We start from the raw sequence: 24413 nt of genomic DNA on the forward strand, positions 1-24413 counted from the left end.
TTTCATAAATAAATGTTTAAATCCATATAGTAATAACCCATCAATACTAGCCCATTTAAATAGAAATAATTGTAGCCCAAAGGAACCAGGTGAGTAGGTGACTGATGAGTGATGACACTGTGATAATGGAATGCCTTTTTGAGCCGAAATGGTTTTTGTTTAAATTTTTTTAGGGAAATGATAGATGCTTAAATAACAAGCCTAAAAGATGTGTCTAAAAATTTAGTATTGACATGTGACATGACTAAAAATGTAGATTAAGAAATAAAATAAGTGTTGTCATTTATCAGATGTATTAGGCATGTATTTATGTCTATATTTTAAGCATATATATCATTATCCATTTTTTAATCAGCGTTTTGAAATATGAACAAATATTATAAATAATGGCATGGTGGGTTTTATGCATTATAAATAGACATAGTGCTTTACAAGTCCGTAATTGTCACATCCCTGATCCTATGTGTGTCTTTTGTGGGGAGGAGGTGGAGACTAAGGAACATGTTTTTTGCAAGTGTATCTTGGCGACCAAAATCTGGCAGTGGGTACAAGACTGGTGCAAATCGTCCCCTTTCTTTGTCTTCGACGTCAAAGACCTCTTATTGTATCACGAACATCAAAGGAAGAACGACATTGAAAGAGTGGTTATAAAAGGTATCATCATGATGAGTTGCTGGTTCATTTGGAAGACAAGGTGCGAGATCAAGTTCAACAACGGAAGCGGAAATGAGAAGACTATCATGGACAACATCAAGTCAATGGGGTATTTATGGTTTTGTAATAGATCTAAAAACAATAGGGTGTCTTGGACCGATTGGTGCTCTTTCAAGTTCATGTAAATATTTGTACATATATACTGCTGGCGTTTCGCCGGGGTGAGTTATTAATAGAATTTCACTTTTCAAAAAAAAAATAAAATAGACATAGTGAATTTGATACCAGTTGGGCCTGATCAATCTTTTTTTAGCCTACTTTAATATCTGATAAACCACAAGTTAAACTTTACTACAGTAATATTCTAGTTAAATGGAAGGAACACTATATGTGTATTCTTATGCGATAGCATTTCATATTTGATCATGAAAAAATATGAACAATTGGCTTCTCAGATGGGTTTCCAGTTATGAATCTTAGGTTTTATTGACCTATCAACCTGCCCTAGGATCTTTACAAGAAGTTTTAGGATTCAAATTTCATGAGCTACCATCTTGAAGATGGCCAGGGAGATATACGGAAATGAATTTTAGATAAAATCAACTAAACAATACTGAAGTTAGTTAATTTCTGTTAATGATCGATAACAGGTTATGGAGTACTATTTTTGGATGATAGATAAAACTTGATTTCCAAAAATATTAATTGTGATAGATTGGTTTCAGTAATAGTATGTGACCAAAATTCATTTTTATTTTATGAGTTTTGCTAAAAGAATTGAAGTTTTAAGAGTTTCTTTAAGGTGTATTATTAGAATTTGAATAATCAATTAAACCAGTGTTAGCCAATGGGTTTTGTGCTCCATTGGTAATTAGACGTTAAAAAAATCCACGAGGGTTCGAATACCACTTTTTACATTTGTATGAGTGGATTATTGATAGGTTTTCCAGAGTTCTGAGTTTCATCTCAGAATCTCAAACATGCTTGGTTCGAGCCTTGTCAACTGCCAAATTCAATGTAACTGTGGTGTCTCGATTGTTAACCACTAACTACTAACTGCTAACTCACTTTTAAAAAAATAATAAAAATTAAACCAGTGTTATATAAGGATACCTTGTAGACTACAATAAAATGTAACCTATTGGTAATAAAGATCTAGAGGCCAAGTATTAGATAATACCAATTATATACAACATTCAAACACATATACACGACCATGCAATCTAGAAAACAATCTAGTACTGCATATCAATAGGTTCGTAGAACAAAGTTTGTACTTGATTCTGTACATTTGATAAATAGCTATCTTCATTGTGATGATAAACAGCTTGAGACGCTCTTGATATGTTAAGAGCAACTCGAATCATCGGCCAGAGATCCATATCTGGTGTTATTAGTTCGGCATTCAAATCTTTCCAAAAACCATGTATAATCTGCAATATGTGTTTTATTGCTTCTTCCTCACATATTATGTTTTTCTCCTTCATAAGTAGTTGTATGCTAGATATGACCTCCCCTCTTTTCTCTTCCTCCTATATATTACATGTAAGGAATGAGAATATGTAGTTGTTGGATACCTAAGTTTGGATATAGAACCCTTCACATAGTATTTTTTAATCCATAAAAAATATGGGCTCCAATGATCATTTATACATTATAGAATAAATATTAAGAAAATAAGTATGTAGGGGATTATATACCCAAGCTTAGGCATTTAAGCACCATATATATGACCATACAAATATCACCACTTAATCCCAAATCAAACATATAATAAAAAAATTATTAATACTCCAATCAGTCACAAATAATGAAATTACTAACGATTTGCAACTTTGATCATAACATTCGTTTTGGAAAATCAATACCTTGGACGTTCCGAGGTCATCCCAAAGACGAAGCATGGTTCCGGCCAAGGTGAAGAATTTAGGATACGTGATAAGATGATCTATAATATTTTCTTTTGCAACTCCTCCGGATATAAGAACGAATAGATGTACCATCACCATATATGTCCCTGATGTTATGACCCCATTGTCTATGTAATCTTTGAGGTTTGGTATGGTCCTTTGTTTCGTCCATTCTACTTGCACCATGTAGGCTTCAACCATGTCAATCCACTATATATAAATGACACAAAATTTGAATATGATCAATACAATGGGCATCATTAGTAAAATACTACTAATTATTAACTCATAGTAAAGGAAATAATTACCGTCTTTCGTAGAAATGGTTGGACATTCAAGCCATCTTCTTTGAGGACTTTGTCACAAATCTCATCGTTGGTGTTATATAATGCCATGTAACATAGTTTCATGTACTCCGGAAGTCGTTCAACTTCATTCAAGTCCCATCTATTAAGTTAATAATAAATGTCAGTGTCGCATGATTCGATCTAATCAATCATTTAAATAAGGATAGTGATAATTGTACCACAAAATTTGATAAATCTACCACACTATACATATATCATAACATATTGTACAATGCATAACAATGGTAGATTTATCAAGTTCTGTAGTACGATTATCATTTCCTTTTAAATAAGGGCAAGTGATTTCTATACGGATTATTTTTATTAATGTACATAGACACAATATGTATAAAGACAACAATACCCATATGATATTATTTTACTGTTTCTTACCTTCCTTGTATGTTGAAGTCTTTATAAACACATTAATACTTTTAAACAATACAATCTAAAAAAATACTTTTCAATGGTTCCTCGTTAATAAAATCTTATATGTTGCATTGTTTTCTTCACCCCTTAAATCATCATCGGAAATGTATTGTCGCTGTAAACACTAAACAGGATGACGAGTGAGATTATCGGAAGCACAAAAGATAGATGTTAGAATGGGGTTTACTCCGTAATTATTTGTGAGTTTCTTTAGCTAAGTGGGTTGACTAATATGAGGGCCTTATGGTATTTACATTAAATTTTAAGTAAAAACATAAAAAGTGTACGTTTGCGTATATCAGCTCCCTATCTAATATGGATATATATAGCGGTATAGCCCTTACTACTGACAACGTGGACCAACAAAAAACTATAAGAAAAAACTAATTCCTGTACTAAAGAACCGGTACATGGGATGAGGACCACTTCTCCAACTCAACTTGTCTTCCTCATGAATTGGTCAAACTAGAATATCACTTTCTAACTATTAAAAACATGCTAAAATAATAACATTAATCTACTGACTTAATGAAACATGCTACACAACAATTTAAACCAACTAATAATCAAGATTAAACCCAACATCCATAACTCAAGGAAGAGGGCGAAATAAAAGATATATAATTGAAGAACCTTTGAATAGCTTTGGTGAAGAGTACAAGGTCATTGTATGACCCGTAAGTGTCATATATATCATCAATAACCAACAAAATGGCAATGGTTTTAGCGAGCACAATCCTGCAACTGGTGTACTTTGGTTCTGGCAAAAGGCCAATAGTCCATAGAAAACACTCAACATGTCGATCTCGAATAAAACTTGTCTTATTAGCTAAACCCAATTGTCTCCACCAACTGTAAGAGATGATTAAGTTAGACAGATGAGGTGTTCGGTTCAAAGATTTCAATGTAATTTGATCGAAAGAAAATTTAAATTTCTTATGTTAACCTAACAAGAGCAGAAAGGAATTCCAATTTTTCTTTCCATCAGTTTTCATTGAAATTTTTTTAACCAAGCGGCCCCTAAATTAGTATCTGAATTACAAATAGGGTTAAGTGCGCTGGAATGTAACTAATTATGGCTGAAAAGTTATAGTGTGCATTACTTTAAGTCGACTTTTATTGTATGCATGAACTTAGTAAAAATGATCAAATCATGTAATATGGCATACGTGACAACCCATATTAGCTATCAGCTGCAAGTTTTTCATTGGTCGGTCACAAAAGTTACATGATTTAAACTTTTTTACTTAGTCCGTGCATACAGTAAAGGTCGACTTGAATTCGTGCGCACTGTCGTAATTTTTCAGCCATAATTAGTTACATTCCAGTGCACTAAATCCTTACAAATATGTACAACAAAACTCTGGGAAAGTAGTAGATTAATTACCTGGTTACCTCAACCTGCTCCATTTGGATTAGTGACTGGACATGATTATAATCTAACTTTGCAAACTCTAGTATAATTGGGTTATGATCATCTTCATTACCGTATTCTGCAATATACCTTCTTGCTTCTAACCTTTCAATTCTCATGTGTCGTGGAAGCTCTAAGCTTTCAACAACTTTTATCTGAAGTTTTGGGCTTAGTTGTGATACGAATTTGTGAAGTTGTCTTGTAGTAAATTCCTTGGCATGCGATAAAAAATATTCTCCGTTTGTACCCAAATACGAAGCTTCGTATAAACTCAATAACCCTTCTATGTCGTCGGTTACTGACTCCTTTACTTTACCGTTTACATCCATGAACTTTTGGAAAACATCTCCTTAATTCATTAATCATCATTATTTGTGTTATATTTGAACAAAGTACGAAATTAATGATGAAATGAACCAAAAAAAAAATACAAAGAAGAGCCTTTTTTTTCCATGTTCCATGTTTGGATTTTTGCTTAGATACAAAGTTGTAACAGACTATGTACGAATGTAAACTGGTTGAGCGCTATCAACTCCAATTTTGTTTATTGTAAAGTATGTAAATTGTTTTTTTTTTGTCCAATTCGTGTAACATTTTAACGGCAAGATAAATATATCCAGTTCCCAGCTGATTTTTGTTAAATCAAGCTCTTGAAATGGTGTCTAGAACGTAAAAAATATACACAAATATATATTGTGTGTAATAAACTATGTATAAATATTCATGGCACCAACCTGCTTAGACAAAATACACAAACTTGAAGTTGGTTACACGTACATAATGGAATATTCGTTATAATAATTTCTTATGTTTTAGTGCACTTCTGGGTTGAAACGAAATTAAACAAATTATTTGTGTTATTTACAGGCAAAAGAAGAAATGTAACATTGAATTAATAGAAGAAACACAATTAAAAATCAAATGGAAATAATGAAAAAAAAATAAAAATAATGGAGAATCATCTCTAAAAATTTGAAAACTATTAAAAAGAAAACATATTGAATTATATATTAATTCAATTTTGCATTGAAAAAATATACATTGATATCTTTCTATGTATAGTTAAATATGGTCATAACCACTCTATACCTTTTTATGGAATCAAAAAAAATTTGATAATAAACACATTGACAATAATGAAATAAATCAAGATCAAGAAAGGATTAAAGAAACAAAACAAAATAAAATTGACTTTATTTCAGCCTATGACTCACTATAAATAAGAAGATATATTGGATGAATATATATAGTTCATACAAAATAGTACGTACCAGGATTGGTATAAATGCCATTTTGTCGTTGAAGCCGGAAAAGTAGAGCAGTTGTGTATAGATCTTCATCGGGCAAGACATGGGTTGGTAATTTATTGATCAATACTGTATTAATTTCCTCTTCGAAATAATGTCCAACTCCCAATCTTTGAATCGCGTCAATTAGCTTCATTGTCTTTGCAGGATCTGAAATCATCAGTAAAGCTCTTCTCGTATATTCTTTGAGCTCGTGGAGTTTGTTCTTAGCATCAACGTACGGGGAGATTACCTGTGATCACGCGCGAGTTATCAAAACAAACAATCGTAGTGAATAACATAAACACGTACGCATGTACTAACTAAAAACTTACGTACCTTGAATTCTTGATGTCGTTCCATCTTAAAAGAAATTCTGTCTTTGATCATTTCCATAGTGTTGGCCGGTGGCCCGGCCATACGTACTGTACGTAAATGAGACATCAAATCAAAATATACATTTTTTTTAACTAAAATCAGATTAAAAAATAAAATAAAATTGAATCTAAGTTTTTTTTTTTTCTTTGCTAAAACTAAAAAAAGATAATACTATTTAACAACTTGCGTACGTTAGACATGACAATTGACAAATATTTAGGATAAGATTTTTTAATAAGGTTGTGTTATACGTACCTATTAGTAGTGCCTTGTTGTTAATGGTATTCGCATGTGGCCTCGATGAAGGAGAGATACACATATGTATGTTAGAGCTTTTGACTTGTGAAATGGTCGCAAGTTGCCATTCATAAGAAACTTTGCTTATTGAAACATCGTTAGGCTTGAAGAAGGAAGTATTGAAATATTGTAAGGCCATTTCTTTAAATTTTTCTCTTGATATGTAGATATATAAGTTGATGTAATATACTCGTATATATATATATATATACTAGTGTTCAGGCTCGTTCAATGGACGGGTAGTCTCAAAATATATTAATCAAAGCTAAAAATTGAAATTCAAATATATTAAATACATATACCGAAATCAACTTGAAAATTTGCTAGCTAAATAGCCACTACATCGGTCAAAATACTCCTAAAAATTTCCGCCCATTCACCATTGACCGAGCCATGTAAATAAAAAGAAACATACGAAAATAAACTCCATATAAATATTGATTACAGTTTACCCTTTTTTTTCAACTTTAGTTAAATAAAAAAATTACAGTTTCTAATATTCTAAAAGTGTAAACTATATAATTTGAAAAAGACATACTAATTCATCAACAAAGACCATCTCAAACGTTTTAATTTTTTTCGGGTTGTTCCATTCTGAAATAGTCCATACATGCACAACACGGAGTCGTAAATCATGGTTAACATGTGTTGACTTAAGATTTTCAAGATGAACTAATGTGGTCATATTTTTTGTTGTTGAAGAAAAAGCCATAACGAACCTATAATGAACAGCAAACTAAATTAAAAGAAATAACAATAACAATAACAATAACTTAAGAATTCAATGTTAAAAAATAATAATAATGATTAATTATGTGCAAAGTATATAAAAAGAAAAACCCTTTTGTAGTTGATTGTAGCTTTTTTTTTTGTCGTACGTAAGTTATATTATAGATTACCAATAAAACCGAAAAGTGTAAATTAATTATTTTTAAATTGAGTGAAATTGTAAATTGGTGATTGAAAACCAAAAAGTGTAAGTTAATTATTTTTAAGTGTAAATTGGTTATAAAAAACCAAAAAGTATAATTAATTTTTTTTAAATTGGGTTAAAGTGTAAATTGGTGATAAAAAATCAAAAGGTGTAAGTTAATTATTTTAATATGGGTTAAAAAGTGTAAATTAATTATTTTAGATCGGGTTAAAGTGTATATTGGTGATGGAAAAACAAAAAGTGTAAATTAATTTAGATTAATATTTAAAAAAGTAGAGAATTGATAAGAATGGAGGATTAGGCTAAAGGAGGGGATTAAGGATGCCAAGTATACCCCCAACCCCCTCTTTTAGTTATATTATAGATATATGGTGGGTTATTTGTAGTACATGTACTTATTATAGTACATGTGTAAGTTAACTTACACACTTCTTCTTCCTTCTTCCTTCCATCTCCGACCACCACCATTATCATCTTCGACCAATACCATGATCTTCTGGCGACGACGACCATCTCCGGCAAGACTTACACATGTGTAAGTTAACTTTCCGGTGAGAATCATGTTCGTTTTCGGGTGGATACGGTATGGGCCAGAGGCCCTTATCCGTTCTAAACTAACCGTAAAGGGACGCATATGGGAATCATATGGATTTGATGGGTGGCGATCCAAAAGATGGTGATGGTTTGCTACGGTACGGGCGAAACCCTTGCTGCCGGTGCCAGCGCCGTGGTTGGGGTGGTCGGAGATGATGGTGGCTGGTGGTAGTTGTCTCGCGAAGGAAGAAACCTAGAAATTTTAAACTCTAAAATGCTAAAAAAGTTGTACTTACACATGTTTAAGTTTCGCCGGAGATGGTCGCCGTCGCCAGGGGATCATGGTGGTGGTCGGAGATGATCATGGTGGTGGTTGGAGATGGAAGGAAAAAGGAAGAAGAAGTGTTAAGTTAACTTACACATATACTATAAAAAGTACATGTACTGCAAATAACTTTCCTATATATATATATATATATATATATACAATCAAATAAGAACAGTCTTAGAATAAAACACGGTAAGCACACATAAAAACTACATTTTAATGCATTAAAAGTCCATAAAACTAACATAGTGTATAACTAATTACTCGTATCATTATTTAAGTGTTTAACAACGCATTGGTCTGTCAAAATCGAGAAATCATGTTTTTTGTTTTGTGCATCCATCTTGGATGCATATTCACCAAAATGATGCATCCAACAAAAAAACGTAATTTTTTGAATTTGACGGATCAATGTGTTGTTAAACACTTAAATCATGATAATTAGTTATGCACTATGTTAGTTTTATGGACTTTTAATGCATCAAAATGATGTTTTTAAGTATTATCACCGTTCTTATTTTAAGAGTGTTCTTATCGGAATGTTACAATATATGAGAAATGCTACAATAGCGAATGAATCTATATTAATAGAAACCAATAAAATTATGTATCCTTTCTCTTTCTTCACTCTCTGTTAGGTCCCGTTGACCCTAGAACATCGAGATCTGTACGAATCCAGATGTGCGGAATACACCTGAATCTGTTCTTGAGGCTTTTAACATTCACATGAATAAATGATAAGAATAGGAGATAAACACAGATGTAAAACTCATATATTATCATTAATCGGCAAGATTAAAAGTAGTGGGACGGGGCATAGATCTCTACCCCGTTCCAGTGAATAGCTTTAGATTAGTCTAAAACCATTAAGCTGAAACCCTAGACCTATAATATATTGTCACATACATATCTGGGCTGAACTTGGGCTAACAGGACATATACTACACTATTATCTCATAGTATTAATGTAGTATAGACATTATCTTATACACAACGTCTCATACACAATGTAGTATAGACAATGTCTTATACACAATGTCTCATACCCATTGTCTCATACATAAATAGACAATGTAGTACAATAGCCTCTTAACTTGAATTGCATTGCAGCGGACAATAATATGTGCACAGAAGCTGCACCAACACTCTCTTCTTTCTTTATTGATCCACATATATTTTTGTAAAGGGTTTAGTATTTAGAACTGTAACGAACTTTTACCCTTTTTTTTATTGTGTGAATGTAGGTGCATTGTAGGAAATAACTTTGTAAAACTGTTCAAATAATGTAACATTTTGACATGCATCAATCGAAAAATTATACGTGTTAGCTCATATAATCTGTCACGTATACACTTTTACATTATTTGAACAATTTTATAAAGTTTCTTCCTACAATGCATCAAATTTAAGTTATACTCATACAATAGGAAAAATATAAAAGTTTCTTACACTTCTAGATACTAAACCCTTTTGTAAAGCTGAAAAGTATTTGTAACTATAGCAATAGAATTTAGCACCTCTATGTAAGGGGATATCACTTTGGCATGTCGTAACTATGTTCATCAATTGGAAACGCGTCCAACCATTGAGTAAATTAAAAGAATTATGTTTTCATAATATTCATTGTTCGGGCCAACGGTGAAAAATGATCGTCACTTTTTTCTTCTATTTATATTATACGAGAGAAAGTATCCGTACGTTATGGCGGTGAGATGGTGGGACTGATAGATCATAGAGTGTGATAAGTCATAGGAGGTGATAGGTCATAAAGTGTGATAGCCAAATGCCTTAGCCGTACGGGTTTCGCCTTCAAATTTAAAAATTCATCAAAAGTATATTGAATGACATCTCTAATGAAAGATGCTGAAACTTTATGAACACCCATATAAATTTTAGAATTTATCTATGTACGGTTTTTGAAAAAAGATTTTAAATGAATCAAGGAATAAAATGATTTATGAATGAAAGAAAAAAAATTAGTGATTGAGATTTGAGGAGAGATGAAAATAAAAGTTAAAAGTTGTGGGGCATTAATGTATAATATATCATGCATTATCATGTGTATATTGTTAAAATTGAAAGTTGAAAACTTATTTGCTTTATAGTATAATATAGATATAGATTATATAGCAAAATTTTTTGAAATTTCTAACATTTAACTTAAATTTTAATATTGATTTAAAGTTTCAATAATTTATCAAAACTATATTACATAAAACTACTCGTCACCACTGTCATCACCGCCACTAATCCTCACCACCGCTACCTTCGCACGCAACCACAATTTGTCACCGCCGCCATTACACAGCCATATCGCGTGGGCATAACTCCAGTAAGTCTTATGACCTTTTTACCCAATGAATACACAAATTCATCACTTAATTTTAATTACACCTTCACCAAATTATTACAATTATTTTATACTATATAATTTTTTTGTTTGTAAATAAAACACTGTTACAATTATTGCTCTTCACCCTATTGGTACCTATTAGATGGGATGGGACAATGTTCCAGCCAATCACCTATCGATCACCACTTTACTCTCTTACGTGCTCCGTGTCTATAATAATCGCATAGTACCAAGAGGGTCGCAAAAGTGAATATAAGTGAGAGCGTCTCCATCTTGACATTCTAGCAATTCCATTCTCACACGTTGCGAGATAAGACACCACATAGTTTTGTATAAATCATAGTATATAAAGGACCACGAAAGTGATTCGAGAGCGACCCTATCCCACAATTTCAATCTCACACGTTAAGATATAAGACACCACAAAGTGTTATATCTGGAAAAAGCCCACACATGCATGTATCACATTTACTTTTAAGGTACCACGATACATTATCCGTATAGCTAAGGGGCAAGAGTGTAGTCGGCTAGTTTTATCGGCAAAAAGTATTGGCTAGCATCAGCTCTTTGGCAAGCCTTAGTACATGCATCGGCTAGTTTTGGTAAATTTAATTGGCTATATATATCAGTTAGTTTTGGCCGATCCTTGTGAACGTTGAGAGCGTGCCTTGTGACCGTTTTTTTTGTTCTTGTGCCAAAACTTTCTCCTTTCACCGGAAACCTAAAAAAAAAAAAATTTGGGGGTTTTTCGATTTGAGGCTATTTCTATTTTTTTTTCTTGGCTTCTATTGCCGAAATCCATGTCGAAAAAACTTATCGAAACTCCTAACGTATAGTACCTTTATTTCCGGTGAGATCAGAAACCCCTTTTTGGGGTTTCCGGTGGTTGCCAACCAGAAATGTTCACTTTTTTTTACAGACCAATCTTTGTTTGGCTTTCACAAGGGTGTAGTTGGCTATTTGGTTACTCTAATCGGTTTTCCGGCGACCCCTTTTTTGGGGTTTCTGGTGATCTCTTTTATGGTGTTTCTAGTAAGATCTTGGCTGCATGTAATCCGGTGACCTCTTTTTTGGGTTTCTGGTGGTGTTGTTTCGGTTTTCCGGTCACTCCTATTTAGGATTTCCTGTTATTTCGGTTTTCCGGCGAGCCCTTTTTTGGGTTTTCAGGTTAACTGTTGCTGTTGCTGCTTATGGTGGATGTGGTTTTTCGGCGAGCCCTTTCTTGGGTTTTTACGGTTAACTGTTGCTGCTTATGTATATATATGTATATTTATCTGTTTACATTGTCGTTAATTGAATATTTGTGATTAGCTTGATAGTGTTAACTTAGCGGTAGCGTTGCCGGATTTTTCCTTGGTAGTGTTGTCGTATTTTGTTCCATTAAAGCAATAGGTAGCCGGAAAAAGTGGTTTTAGCCGATGATGATATCGTTGAAAAGTTAGGTTGCCGGTGTTAAGTTAAATGGGCGATGATGATACAAAATGTTTGTAAAAATGGGACTCGGATGATCCGAGGAGTATCTTGGCGGGGTAAACCTTCGGGTTAGCAGCCATGGCATCTCCAACTTTCGAAATTCGCGACCCCCAAATTCTGAGCCCAAGTTTATATTTTATAAAAAAAAAGGTCACTTTTTATGTTTTCCAACAACTTTGTTTATATTCCAGTTACCTTTTATATATTTTTCGGCATTGATAAATTGACAACTTTTGGCTAGTTTTGTACACTACATCATGTAATTTGGCAAGTTTTTGGCAAAAACACGTGGAGAGTTTTCATTCGCCGAAAACTAGCCAATCTGCCAAAAATTGGCACTACATCCTTGCCCCTAAGTGTGTGTGTGTGTGTATATATATATATTGAAAAATTATTTTGAGAACCCTTTTTTTTGCGAGAACCTTTGAGAACTTTTCAAATCAAGCCCAACCGATGATTATTCTTTACATGAAAATTGTTTTTTGATTGTTTTCTGAATAACTTATGTGTAATTTTGAAGTTTATAATTGTGTGGAGGCATAAATTATCATCTATGCCCCCACACAATTATAAACTTTAAAATTACACATAAGTAATTCAAAAAACAGTCAAAAAACAATTTTCATGTAAAGAACAATCATCGGTTGGGCTTGATTTGAAAAGTTGTCAAAGGTTCTCGCAAAAAAATGTTTTCAAAATAACTTTACCCTATATATATATATATATATATTAGAGAGAGATCAAATAAGAAGGTGTGTTAAGGAGAGAAGGGAGAGAAGGTCCTATTGGCCAATCCGAGTGTGACACGTCGTCTCTAAAAAAAATGCGCGATGGCATTTTTGTAAATAATTTGACTTCAAACCTAAGCTGACCCAATCCACCTCAAGCTGACCCACCTTAACCTGATTTAGCCCAAGTTGACCCACCCCAAGCTGACCCAACCGAACCCCAAGCTGACCCAAACCCGTAATCTACATTTGTGTAGATTTAATCTACAATTGTGTTGATTATGTGTAAATTGTGTCAAGCTAAGCCAACCCCAACCTGACCAAACCCCAAGCTGACCTAAACCTGACCCAAAACCTAGAACCCATAATCTACATTTGTGTAGTTTATGTGTAAATTGTGTCAAGCTAACCCAACCCAAAGCTGACCCAACCTGACCAGACCCCAAGCTGACCCAAACCTGACCCAAGCTGACCCAACCCAGAACCCAAGCTGACCCAAAACCCATAATCTACATTTGTGTAGATTATGTGTAAATTGTGTCAATCTGACCTAACCTGAATAGACCCAAACCTGATGAAACGCCCCAAACCATATTAACTCGAAAGGCATACAATCATTTGAAAACTCATGTTAAACAAGCTAGAAAATTTTATACTTTGAAAATTTAAGCCAATTTTCGCCAAAAAATCAAAGTTCTCAAATTTGAAAAATGACAAATTGAACCTTCTTAGAATGTTAATATAAGTCTATTGTATGAGTTTCAGGTCCCGGAAAGGTCAACCGAAGCCTCGGTAAAAAGTGTAAAAAAATTACAGAGGAGCACGGCTCTTGTGTCCTGCAGAGGCCGTCCACAAGAGTCGTCCTCTGCACAAAGGCCGTCCTCTTCAGGTTTCGTACTTTTGACACTTTGAACAACTTTCGACCCTTTTTCTCAAAACCGAGCTTCCGACGACTGATTAGCAACTTAGTTTTGACATAAATCAACTAACACAACATTTCCAAAAGTCTCCATACCATCCATTTATACAAACCAACCGAAACTTCTTATTTCTTACATTTGACAAAAATGAATAATTATACCAAAACAATCAATGTATCATGAGCCATAGTTCAAAGGGGTCTCTACGGGTCCAATCAACATTACCATTATACGCATTTATGGTATGCTTCAAGCTTTACAAATTCAACTTCAATCTTTATGTTATTTAGCTTTGTTTCCACAACTGGGACAACCTATAAAAAGGGTAAACAACTAAAAAGTAAGCGAATGCTTAGTGAATAAACTTGCATACAAATATACTTACGAAGGAGGGCAAAAACACAAAAGACTATCTCATGTAGCCAATGATACCGTCATATTATCACTTGCATACTCACTTTTGCGCTAACAAAACATACATGGATCCACATACGCTAAACAATCATCAACATGATTAACTATCGGGATTCTTAGGCCCCGGAGGTTCTTAGGCCTCATAAACACTATGCCCCATATGGGCCTACGCCGAATCAATCACCGCACATGGATAAATAAATTTCAACATGATGTGGTCAACACCACACATGGACAAAAGGCTTCAACATGATGTGGTCGATTGACCCAACGTATACATAAAGGTATGCAAGAGTACTCACCTCCTCCGCGAAAACCAAAATCATAAATCAAGAAGACCGCATGAACACAAAACATGTATGCTTCAACCTAGCAACAAATCACAACGCATATAGGATCATCAATCACATACTAGGCCATCTAGCCATAATCACTAACATTTCAACACCCAACCCATCATTTACAATCTTATATTAATCTTGGGTTGATTCACATAACATGTATCTCTTATATCATTTTCAATTGGCCAAGAGTTACTTTCGTATCAAAATCGTCATTAACATATTTGACCTAGCAGACTTCAAACAAGCATAACTCAAGTTCTACTTACTCTTTTAACATGATTCTAGTGGCCAAATTTTCATGACACATACACCTACCTTTTATCTTTAGTGACCAATATGTGAATTGTCCTTCAAAGGTGACTTCTGGTCGTTTTAAAAATCAAAACTGCTGCTGTTAAACAGCTTTGACCCTACTGCCTTCAAATGACCATAACTTGAGTTCTACACCATATATTGACCTCATTCCAATGGCCACTTCTTCTTAACATATTTAGGTACATTTTATATTCAATGACCAAGATATGAATTAACTTGCAAGAATGTGTTTTACCCATTTTAATGACAGACATAAAATCAGTTTTGCTGAAAAATCAGCATTGCGCCTCTGAACTCAAAAATTCATATCTAGAGTTCTACTTCGTATTTTTAACCCATTCCAGTGGCAAAATTTACTTAACACAATAACCTACATTTTCTTTTTAGGACTCGACAAGTGAAAATTCTGTCATGAGGGTGTTTAACTCGTTTCAAACTCAGGGACAGAATCTGTCCAACATTGTTCTTACTAGTATTCATCAAAACCTTCATGCAACCCAACTAAAAACCCTAAATTTGATTAAATTACAATAACCCTAACTTGTATTATAGCAACTAACTCATTTTTATGAAAACCCCCAAATTCTAAATAAAAAGATAGTTGCATGAACCCTAATTTCTAAAGGAAAATAAGAATTAGGTTAAAGGAAAAAATATTACCTTCAAGATTAGGAAATTGGAAATTAAGATGGAAATCACAATCATCATCTTCTTTCTCTCTTTTATTTTTCAGCCCATACACACACAATCCCATACTCTCAATCTCTCCCAAATTATTCAATTTGATGTTAAGATTATTATTATTTACATAGGAATTTGATTAATTGACTTGGAATTATGAAAGTTCCTAGATGAATATGAGATGTAAGGTGAAGAAATTGGTAGAATAATGAGTAGAAGAATTTGGAAGAAAATGGGGGTGAATCATGAAATGAGAAATGGCTAGCACTCCTCCTGAGTGCCACGCCTCTAATACATAAAGATGGTATTTTCGCCCGCTATCCGCTAATGTTCCAACTAATTTAACCACATATCTAAAAATAAAATACTAGGAAATTATTTTAATGTCAAAACTATAATAAAGGTTAATTTTCATTGGTCTAAAAAATATAGGATGCTACACCTGACCCAACCTGACCCAGACCCAAGTTGACCAAACTGATTATGCTGACCAACCAAACTGATCAGAACTCGAGCTGACCAACCAAGCTGATCAGAACCCAAGCTGACCCAGACCCAAGCTGATCGGAACCCAGGCTGATCACTTCAGAAAAGTTTGATTTATTTACCAAAATGCCACCGTACATTTTTTCATTTTGACACATGTCTCGTTCTGATTGGTTCATAAAACTTTCTTTCCCTTCTCTCCTTAAGACACCTTCTTCCAGGATCTCTACCCTATATATATATATATATATATATATCAACTTGCAACCATTTACACTCCATGTTGAATGAAACCCATCCCGCAAAATACAACTTTTTTGATATTTTTGTATATTAGTAGACCATAGTTGATAGTTCATTCTCTCACACTAGTAGACAGATAGAGTATTTTTGTGGTTCAAAAATAAAAAATAGCTTTAACATTGACATGTGGACAAGAAAAACTTACAAGTTCAAGTTTTTGCGGAAAGTTTCGTAAAATGGTTGCGGGTAGATTAGGCTGGTCACGCCCTCATCAACAAGGGTGAGTAGTTGGTTTGACTTATATCAATCTTCTAGTCTATTTACAATGGTGGTAGGTGGTCATGGGTTCCGTGGATGGGGTAGGTGGCTTGCGGGTGTCGTGTATGAGTAGTTGGTTTGTATACGTGTTAGTCGTCTAGCTTACTTATGGGTAGGGGTGTTCAAAACTATCCGTATCCAAATCCGTCATCCGAAAATCCGATCCGATTTTATCCGAAAAATCAAATATCCGAAATTTTAGATATCCGAAATTTTGGATTCAGATAGTAGTTTTTGAAAATTTCAGATATTTTGGATTCCAAATTATCCGAAAACCATATAATTTTAGAAACATTCAATATCTTATTTATTATCCAATAATATCCGAAACTATCCGAAATTATTCGAAACTATCCGGAAAAATCCAAAAATATTCGAAAATCTATATCATTTCCTAAAAGTTTGGATATTTCGGATAGCTCGGATATCCGAAATTTTAAATATGTGTTCGGATATTGAAATCTACTATCCGAAATTTCGGATATGTGTTCAGATATTAAAATCCACTATCCGAAACTTTTGAATATCCGACTTTGAACACCCCTGCTTATGGGTGTGATAAGCGGGTGTGCGGCTGCGGAATGCGGATGTCATATATAACAAATATGATATTTTATTGGCTTTGAAAATAAGAGTTTTTAAATAGAGTATATGAAGATTATCCACAAAGAAAACACTACCTAGGCACTTAACATGATTAAAATCTTAAACGCGTGATTTTCTTCTATATTATCATCAAGACATTAAAATTCCTAACCGGTAGCTATCCAACTAATTCAGCAATGATAGCATTAGTACTAAGAGAACACATTTTTGGAAAGTTTTGGATGTACTTAATTCCGTTAGACAACATAAGTATTTGTAACCATTAAGACTTAAAGACATGTTTGTTTCACAAAATTTTTTGAAAGGAATGCAATTTTTCAAAGGAATTGGAATTCGAAAGAATGGAATTTGACGGAATGTTTTTTTATTTTTAAAAAAATCAAATGACGATAGGAATGAAATTCTTTCATCTATCCCCAAGGAATGGAGATTTCATAAAATGATGGAATGAGATTTTCTTTCTTTGAACAACCAAACGCACTGAGGAATGAAATTTAATTTCAATTTCATTAAATTCTGTTTAAGGTGCATAAATTATTTGTACATTTACCATAAAAATCAGGGGGCGGACTTTTAATATGGAAGGTACAAGTTTTTGTATGCACGTTAAATACAGCTCTAAGGGCTGTATTTAACATTTCTTTTTTTTTTTACTATCGATTGGGACATGGTCACATGGATATTTAACTTTTGATTCCTCACTGGATTTGTTTTAGAGGGGGGAAATGATGAGACAAAAAGACTTACAATATTCAATATATTGCAGTCTTGTTTAACGACAGACATAACATGCATAAATTAATTATAATTTTATCAAATTAGTAGATTTTTAATATGAAAAGTATAATTTTTTTATTCATGATAAAAAAAAAAAAAAACTATTAAGGCTATAGTTAGCATTTTATATCTTAAGATATTCAAATACGTTACCACTATAAAATATTTCATAAAACATCTAAGGGGTTGTTTATTTTTTTAACAATTCAGTTATTGAATTAATAAATTAGTTGAATGAATACAAAATATCTTTATGGATTAAGTTCGATGTATTTTTTTTTATTAAGTTAAAAACAAACATTTTTAGTTGACTTAATGGATTATATATTTTATATTAAATCCATTAAGTTTTAAACAAATAACACCTAAATGTTCAAACACATTTGTCAAATATAAAGACTCACAAACTCTTAAAGCATTATTATTTCAGGCAAAACCAATTTATAAATTGAATCAACCAAAGTACCACTACAAAACTATAATAATTGAAACACAGTCTTGGTAACTTGCTAAACTTTTTCCTTTTTTTTAGAGTTTTAGGCTTTCTCGTTTCTCAATATACATAATCAGGCGATCAGCTAACGTTTGAGTTTAAGATATGCGATTTACAATACCGGATTGAATGTACTACATAACCAAACTGCATCTGTAATCATTTTCTACTATGTTCGTATTTAGTTAATGTTAAAATTATTTTCTTTGCAATAAAATAAAACTAAATCAATTTAACTTCTATTTTCTCTTGGTTTATTAGAACATTTTTGTTTGTAAATCTGTGACATTTGAATCTAACATCATTGTTTTTAATATATACTATGAGATGATATTTGATGCAATTTTATATATTATACTGAACAAAATATAAACCAAAATAGTGATTCTACAAAGGAGGATCGGCTACTTTTCAAAAAAAAAAAAAAAAGGAGGATCGGCTGGTGATGAAAAAGAACTTGATACTGTGTGACTGAACTAGAGACAGGAGACGGGGTTTCTTTATAATGGGGCTCTCCTAGAATTGGACTTGGGTATTTAGAAAAACGATACCGCTTCACTCAAATTTGTCGTTTAGAAAGAAAAAAAAGGGATAAAACTGAACTAGTTCCAGTACTGAACCATTAAATGATGGTGGCACGTCTTAACCATGCCAAACATCAAATGCAATAAATTACAACATTCAGTCAAGTAAAAGCATACAGTGCCAAAAAGAATTCGTTTGCTACATCTAAGCGAAAAATATTGAACTTTATGAATGGGCTACAAATGAACGAAAAGAACAAGTATTGAGAACGCTAAAATTTGTCTAAGGGAGTACTAGAAATTACTTAGGTTCTGCAGGATGCAAATAAAAATGCAGGCAAGAATAAGACATTCCGGTAGATTTAGAGACTAGATTGATTTCAGTCCAGCAAGCTCTCGCAATTTCTCACATACTACAAATGTGATGGTAGTTTGTGGACCTAATCTTGCAAATATAGCAAAGCCCCTGCAGTGTTTCTTTAGTCAAATGCTTGTGAAGAAAACATATAGTATGGGAGGCGAAACTGCTGATCAGTCAAGTTGGCTATTGAGTTTCGTATAAAATAGATAAATTTGGGTGCCAGTCAAATACAGTTGGATACCTGGTATACTTCTTTTGTTTTCTTCTAGAAAATAGAGTCAGAAACATGATTACAAACACTATATATTACTCGTATCTCACAAATAATGTAACTCTTTGAAAAATAATTGATTTAGGAAAATTTATGTGAAAAGTTTTCGCTTGTTTGACTGGTTTTCCAACTAAGCTAACTTGTTGTAAATTCGCCAGGCCACATCTAAAAATAATATATTGAACTTATGGTGACGGGGTGTAGTTGGGACTTAGGTCTCACCCTTTATAGAGCCCACGAGTTCCCTCTGTTATCAGAACCTACAATTGGGACATATGAAGATGTTAGTCAATGAAATCAGGAAACTCTTTTTACGAGCATGAAACCAAGAAGATTACAAGTCACTTAATTGATTTTATACCGTTTTTAATTAACTAAATTTTCATTTAAAGGGCTAATTTCTTTAAACTCGTAGATATTTTTGGTATTTGAGATATAGGGTAAGAGGAAATAGTTGGACACGTTGTTTGACCCTTTACAAACATGAACAAGCAGACACTCAAGCTTATACAAACCCAAACAAACCGAAGAAAATAGGCCTTATGAGCCACGTTGAGGCTCTAGCTTAGATGATTGACAATTAATATAGCGAGCTTGATAGATCTGGGTTATATATAAGAATAAGTACTAGAATTATATTATTATACCAGAATCGGTATTTGCACTTTTATTGAAGTTTGGTTTCTTAGCTAAGAACTCATATAGAAAGGGTTTACGAGTGTTATTTTATTAGGTTTGATAGAAGAGTTGGCTTATATCTCAAAAATAGTGTCTTGTTCTCCAATCTCGCTAGTATGAAATTCCTATATGGGTTCTATCAGAATTTCCTAAGCTTGGTAAGACACACGCCAATCCCTACTCTATCTATCATGACCTGAAACCAAATTTAGCAGGGTTAGGATTGGCGACTTTAAAAGGTGATAAGTCAAGTTGTCACACATCCTTCTATGACGTTTTGACTTTTGAGTTGAGAGTTCATCAAAAAGTAAGAGCAAAAACAAAGTTACCTTATATGCACAGTGGAACCCGTTTTTGTAAGCTCCGTCTCTCATAGATTTTCGCTGTAGCATGAGACGAGTTTTAACCATGTCCATTGGTGCAGTTATGAGGGTGCTGACAGAGCCCGCTATGGTACTCGAGCTTCACATGATATAATGTCACAGTTAGAAACAGGCTATTTATATAGGATCCACAAAGTCAGACATTGTGAGTATTGCAGAAATGTGAATCTGGCCACCTGGGTTGGACATGAACATGTTACAACAAATTGAGAAAATAGGGTCCCAAAAGATGATACATGAGCGTAGATGTGATAATAAGGGTGGGTTGAACAAGTCAAAATGTGTCAGGTTGGGATATAACATAACCCATATTGTCGCATGCATAAACTAACTAGTTGAAATTTCCACCAGAGAAAGGTTGGGATAAAGTGAATGCATAAACTTATACTTGGACTCTCATACTACCTAAGATGGCACAACTTACATATATGACACTTAACACATTTCTATGGAATTTTATTGACTAACTTAACCCAAACCACTGTTTATAATGAAATGACAAATCGAGAAAATATATTACAATGCCTTACTTGAAGCCTCGTAAGTAGGGATTGCTTACATGAGATGAAGATAAAATCCTTCTTTAAGAGGCGTCCATTTTAGCAAGACCTGCACCATAGCCAGATATACGAAAATGACAACAGGGTTTATATAAAGATCCCAGAATTTTATCTAGTTAACGCATATGGTTTGCATAACTTCATAACTAGAGCTAAATTTTGAGAAAGGTATGTACTAGTACCATAACCTTTTATGTTTCATTTCTTCAACTACAAAGCACGGCAACTTTCCGTTATATAAAGAGGTGGCAAGATGGTCAGGTTGGGTAACAGGTCAAGGCAGGTATCGGTTGAGAAAGGTGAACTTTTAGGACAGCCGAATCGATGTCGGTCGAGTACCCGAGTTAACCTACAAGCACCTTTGTCAAGGTTTATAAATGCTTAATGCATTAAAAACAGACTTGCGACTTACACCCCGTATAGCCCACTCCCCTTTTACCTATTGTTTGATTTGGCTAAATTGAGTCATTTGAGAGAAAATACAACCCAAAAGTAAATGGGCAAAAATGCAAACTTTAGCGGTATGCACAAGCACAGTTTCCTACTTTGGCTTCCATGTAGGTTCGCTCATGCTCTTTAGAGACAGCAAAGATACTATGTAGATAATATAAGTCTAAGTCGCAGTTTGAAAACTTAACCTGCTTGAACTCATCATATGTAGCCAGCTGTGATGCAGTTAAAGCTCCCGCCCTAGCCATTGCAGGTCCAACTCCCTTCCAAAGAGCTGCTACACCCTCTTTTGCAGCAACTTTCTGCAGCTCATCTATAGCTCCTTTACGCAGGTTATGGTCCATTTGCAGACGCACCTATTTGAACAACCAAAGATATTCTTAATATGTAGAACGAAGATCTATAGAAATGGACGGACTGAGAGTCTTTTAATGTTTTACCTTAATAACTTCCATAGGGTTGGTCAGCAAAGTTGCAAAAGCACCAGAAACTGCTCCAGACGCAATCTTCATGAAGATGTTAGTGGACTCAAAGGCCAGTTCACATAAATTTTTAGAAGGTTCATACAAACCTAAGCGTAGACCTCCATATAGAACTGACCTCGACAATGCTGGAGTCAAACCGAGATACAAGGACCGCGGTCCTTCTTTCCTAACAACTTGAACCATAGTTTTTCCCTGTAAACACCAAACCACGACACCCATAAGTCAATCCTTCTTTTTGCAGATATTTACAAAATGTATCAGAGAACTTCATACTTCATAGTTCATACCATTCCAGTTAACGGACCTCTTTGTCCAACAAGTTGCATTTGCAATCTAACTTTGAGTACATCTGCATATCAGGATCCTTATAAGAGGCAAATTTATTCATTTATGTGAAAATGTGTCAATTCTAGTTATGTTGTAGGTTATATGTATAGATAAAGGCCAAAGGGTTAAGAAATCGGGTCAGATAAGACGGACAATATCCCAAAGCATAAGACTGTATCGACAATATCCACATCATTTTAATAAGAAAAACTGGATAATTACTATGGTGATTTCTTTGAGAATTGGATAAAGGTGCTTTTGATTATTGGTTAAAATCTTCACAACTGGAGAATTAGTTTAGAAACTTCAGTATGCCCAAACCATTTCACATATTGTTAATAAAAGAGCAGAGCAAACCAGACACCCTATAAGGCTATAACCTATTCCCTTTTTCATGGCATCTATGCAACAATAACCTCGTATAATTCACATTCAAATTTAACCCGATTAAGCTTGAAGATTTCCAAAACCAACTCAAAATCAAGTTTTTCATGCTCAACCAACTCTACTTAAACTATATCATGAAGAAACTCATTATCGCATCCAAACACATTACAAAATGACGGAAAAAAAACAAACAAAATCCATCGCAACTCGCAAGTATTGATTTTGTCGGGCAATTCATGATTCGGGGTTCCTTTGGAACCCGCGGAACCATCCTCGAGGACCAATGGGGCACCTGAGAGACCTATATAGCAAGTCCCCTCCTTTCAAGCTCACAACACTTGGGGTAATGATGCCATGTCATTATGTATATACAAATATATAGATATAAAAAAGTACAAAAAAGAATTTTGAGAAAAAAAAAGGGGGGGGAGGGTACCTAAAGGATGTGTAATGGCAGTGGCAGCAGCAACGGCAACACCACTTGTTCCAAAATGATATCCAACTTTTGATAACTCCCATAAACTCTCATTTTTCTTCACTCCCATTTTCCCTAAATTCTCAAATAATCACAAAAAACAAAATTGGCCCAAAAGAAAATATATGACAAAATATGTAATTTGTTACAGAACAAAAGCATATATTAATACATATAGATATAGATACATATTAAAAAGGGTTTGTTAAGAAAGGAACCATTTTTGTTTTTGATTCCATCATCAACAGCCGGAGGCATATTCAGCAATTTCACTTTACCATCTGTATATAAAATAAAATTAGAGAACGTTGACCCTGGATTGCAATTGCAATACTTAACGATTATTTTATGACCAAAATTGTAGAAACAAATAATAAAAAATTAAGAATTTATGTATATATATATGTATATGTATATATCATTTACTCAAAACAAGGGATTTACCAGGTACGTGTTAGAGCTCGCCTTCAATACTTGGACTCAAAACTACATGAGTCAAACCTCAACACACAATATTTAATTGAGAGTAATTGAGATAAAACTCTGTTTCTCAGCAGAACTCAAATTTGCTTTACCAGAAGACTTTATTTGTGAAATTTTCTTTATATGTCTTCCCTATGTCCTGAACTCGATACCTCAAGCATGTAAAACTGGTGCTTAACTAAATTTAACATTTTAACGAGTCATTGATTAAGTTAAACTAGGTAGGCTTCACACCCGTGCAGACGAGTAAATAAATTTGAATCGGAATATATATAAAAAAAAGGCGATAAAATCACTGCCAACCCCGAAAACCAAATAAACAAAACCTAATGCTATCATGATAAATCTTACTTATTCCAAACAACAT

The 24413-nt window shown here is 33.7% G+C and overlaps 2 protein-coding genes and 1 long non-coding RNA gene across 3 annotated transcripts; all 3 read right to left on the reverse strand.

Annotated features, from left to right (window-relative positions):
- Positions 1 to 1821: 1821 nt before the first annotated feature.
- Positions 1822 to 6870, reverse strand: LOC122608096 (probable terpene synthase 11). The gene is made up of 8 exons (XM_043781188.1): positions 6674 to 6870; positions 6380 to 6465; positions 6026 to 6293; positions 4728 to 5103; positions 3974 to 4192; positions 2873 to 3011; positions 2523 to 2774; positions 1822 to 2186 (listed from the first exon to the last, which is right to left on the reverse strand). The coding sequence occupies exons 1-8, from the start codon at positions 6852 to 6854 to the stop codon at positions 1890 to 1892; spliced, it is 1818 nt and encodes a 605-aa protein (XP_043637123.1). The 5' UTR covers positions 6855 to 6870; the 3' UTR covers positions 1822 to 1889.
- A 7191-nt stretch (positions 6871 to 14061) lies between these two features.
- On the reverse strand, positions 14062 to 14743 carry LOC122608626. The gene is made up of 2 exons (XR_006325278.1): positions 14702 to 14743; positions 14062 to 14299 (listed from the first exon to the last, which is right to left on the reverse strand). It is a non-coding gene; the product is annotated as an uncharacterized LOC122608626 (long non-coding RNA).
- A 4507-nt stretch (positions 14744 to 19250) lies between these two features.
- Positions 19251 to 24064, reverse strand: LOC122607218 (mitochondrial substrate carrier family protein ucpB). Its single transcript, XM_043780149.1, has 10 exons — positions 24008 to 24064; positions 23782 to 23844; positions 23525 to 23638; positions 22662 to 22723; positions 22330 to 22566; positions 22078 to 22245; positions 21439 to 21488; positions 20826 to 20958; positions 20041 to 20078; positions 19251 to 19652 (listed from the first exon to the last, which is right to left on the reverse strand). The coding sequence occupies exons 2-10, from the start codon at positions 23819 to 23821 to the stop codon at positions 19556 to 19558; spliced, it is 939 nt and encodes a 312-aa protein (XP_043636084.1). The 5' UTR covers positions 23822 to 23844; positions 24008 to 24064; the 3' UTR covers positions 19251 to 19555.
- Positions 24065 to 24413: the final 349 nt, after the last annotated feature.

The sequence above is a fragment of the Erigeron canadensis genome, chromosome 7 (genome assembly GCF_010389155.1).
Source record: "Erigeron canadensis isolate Cc75 chromosome 7, C_canadensis_v1, whole genome shotgun sequence".
NCBI lineage: Eukaryota > Viridiplantae > Streptophyta > Magnoliopsida > Asterales > Asteraceae > Erigeron > Erigeron canadensis.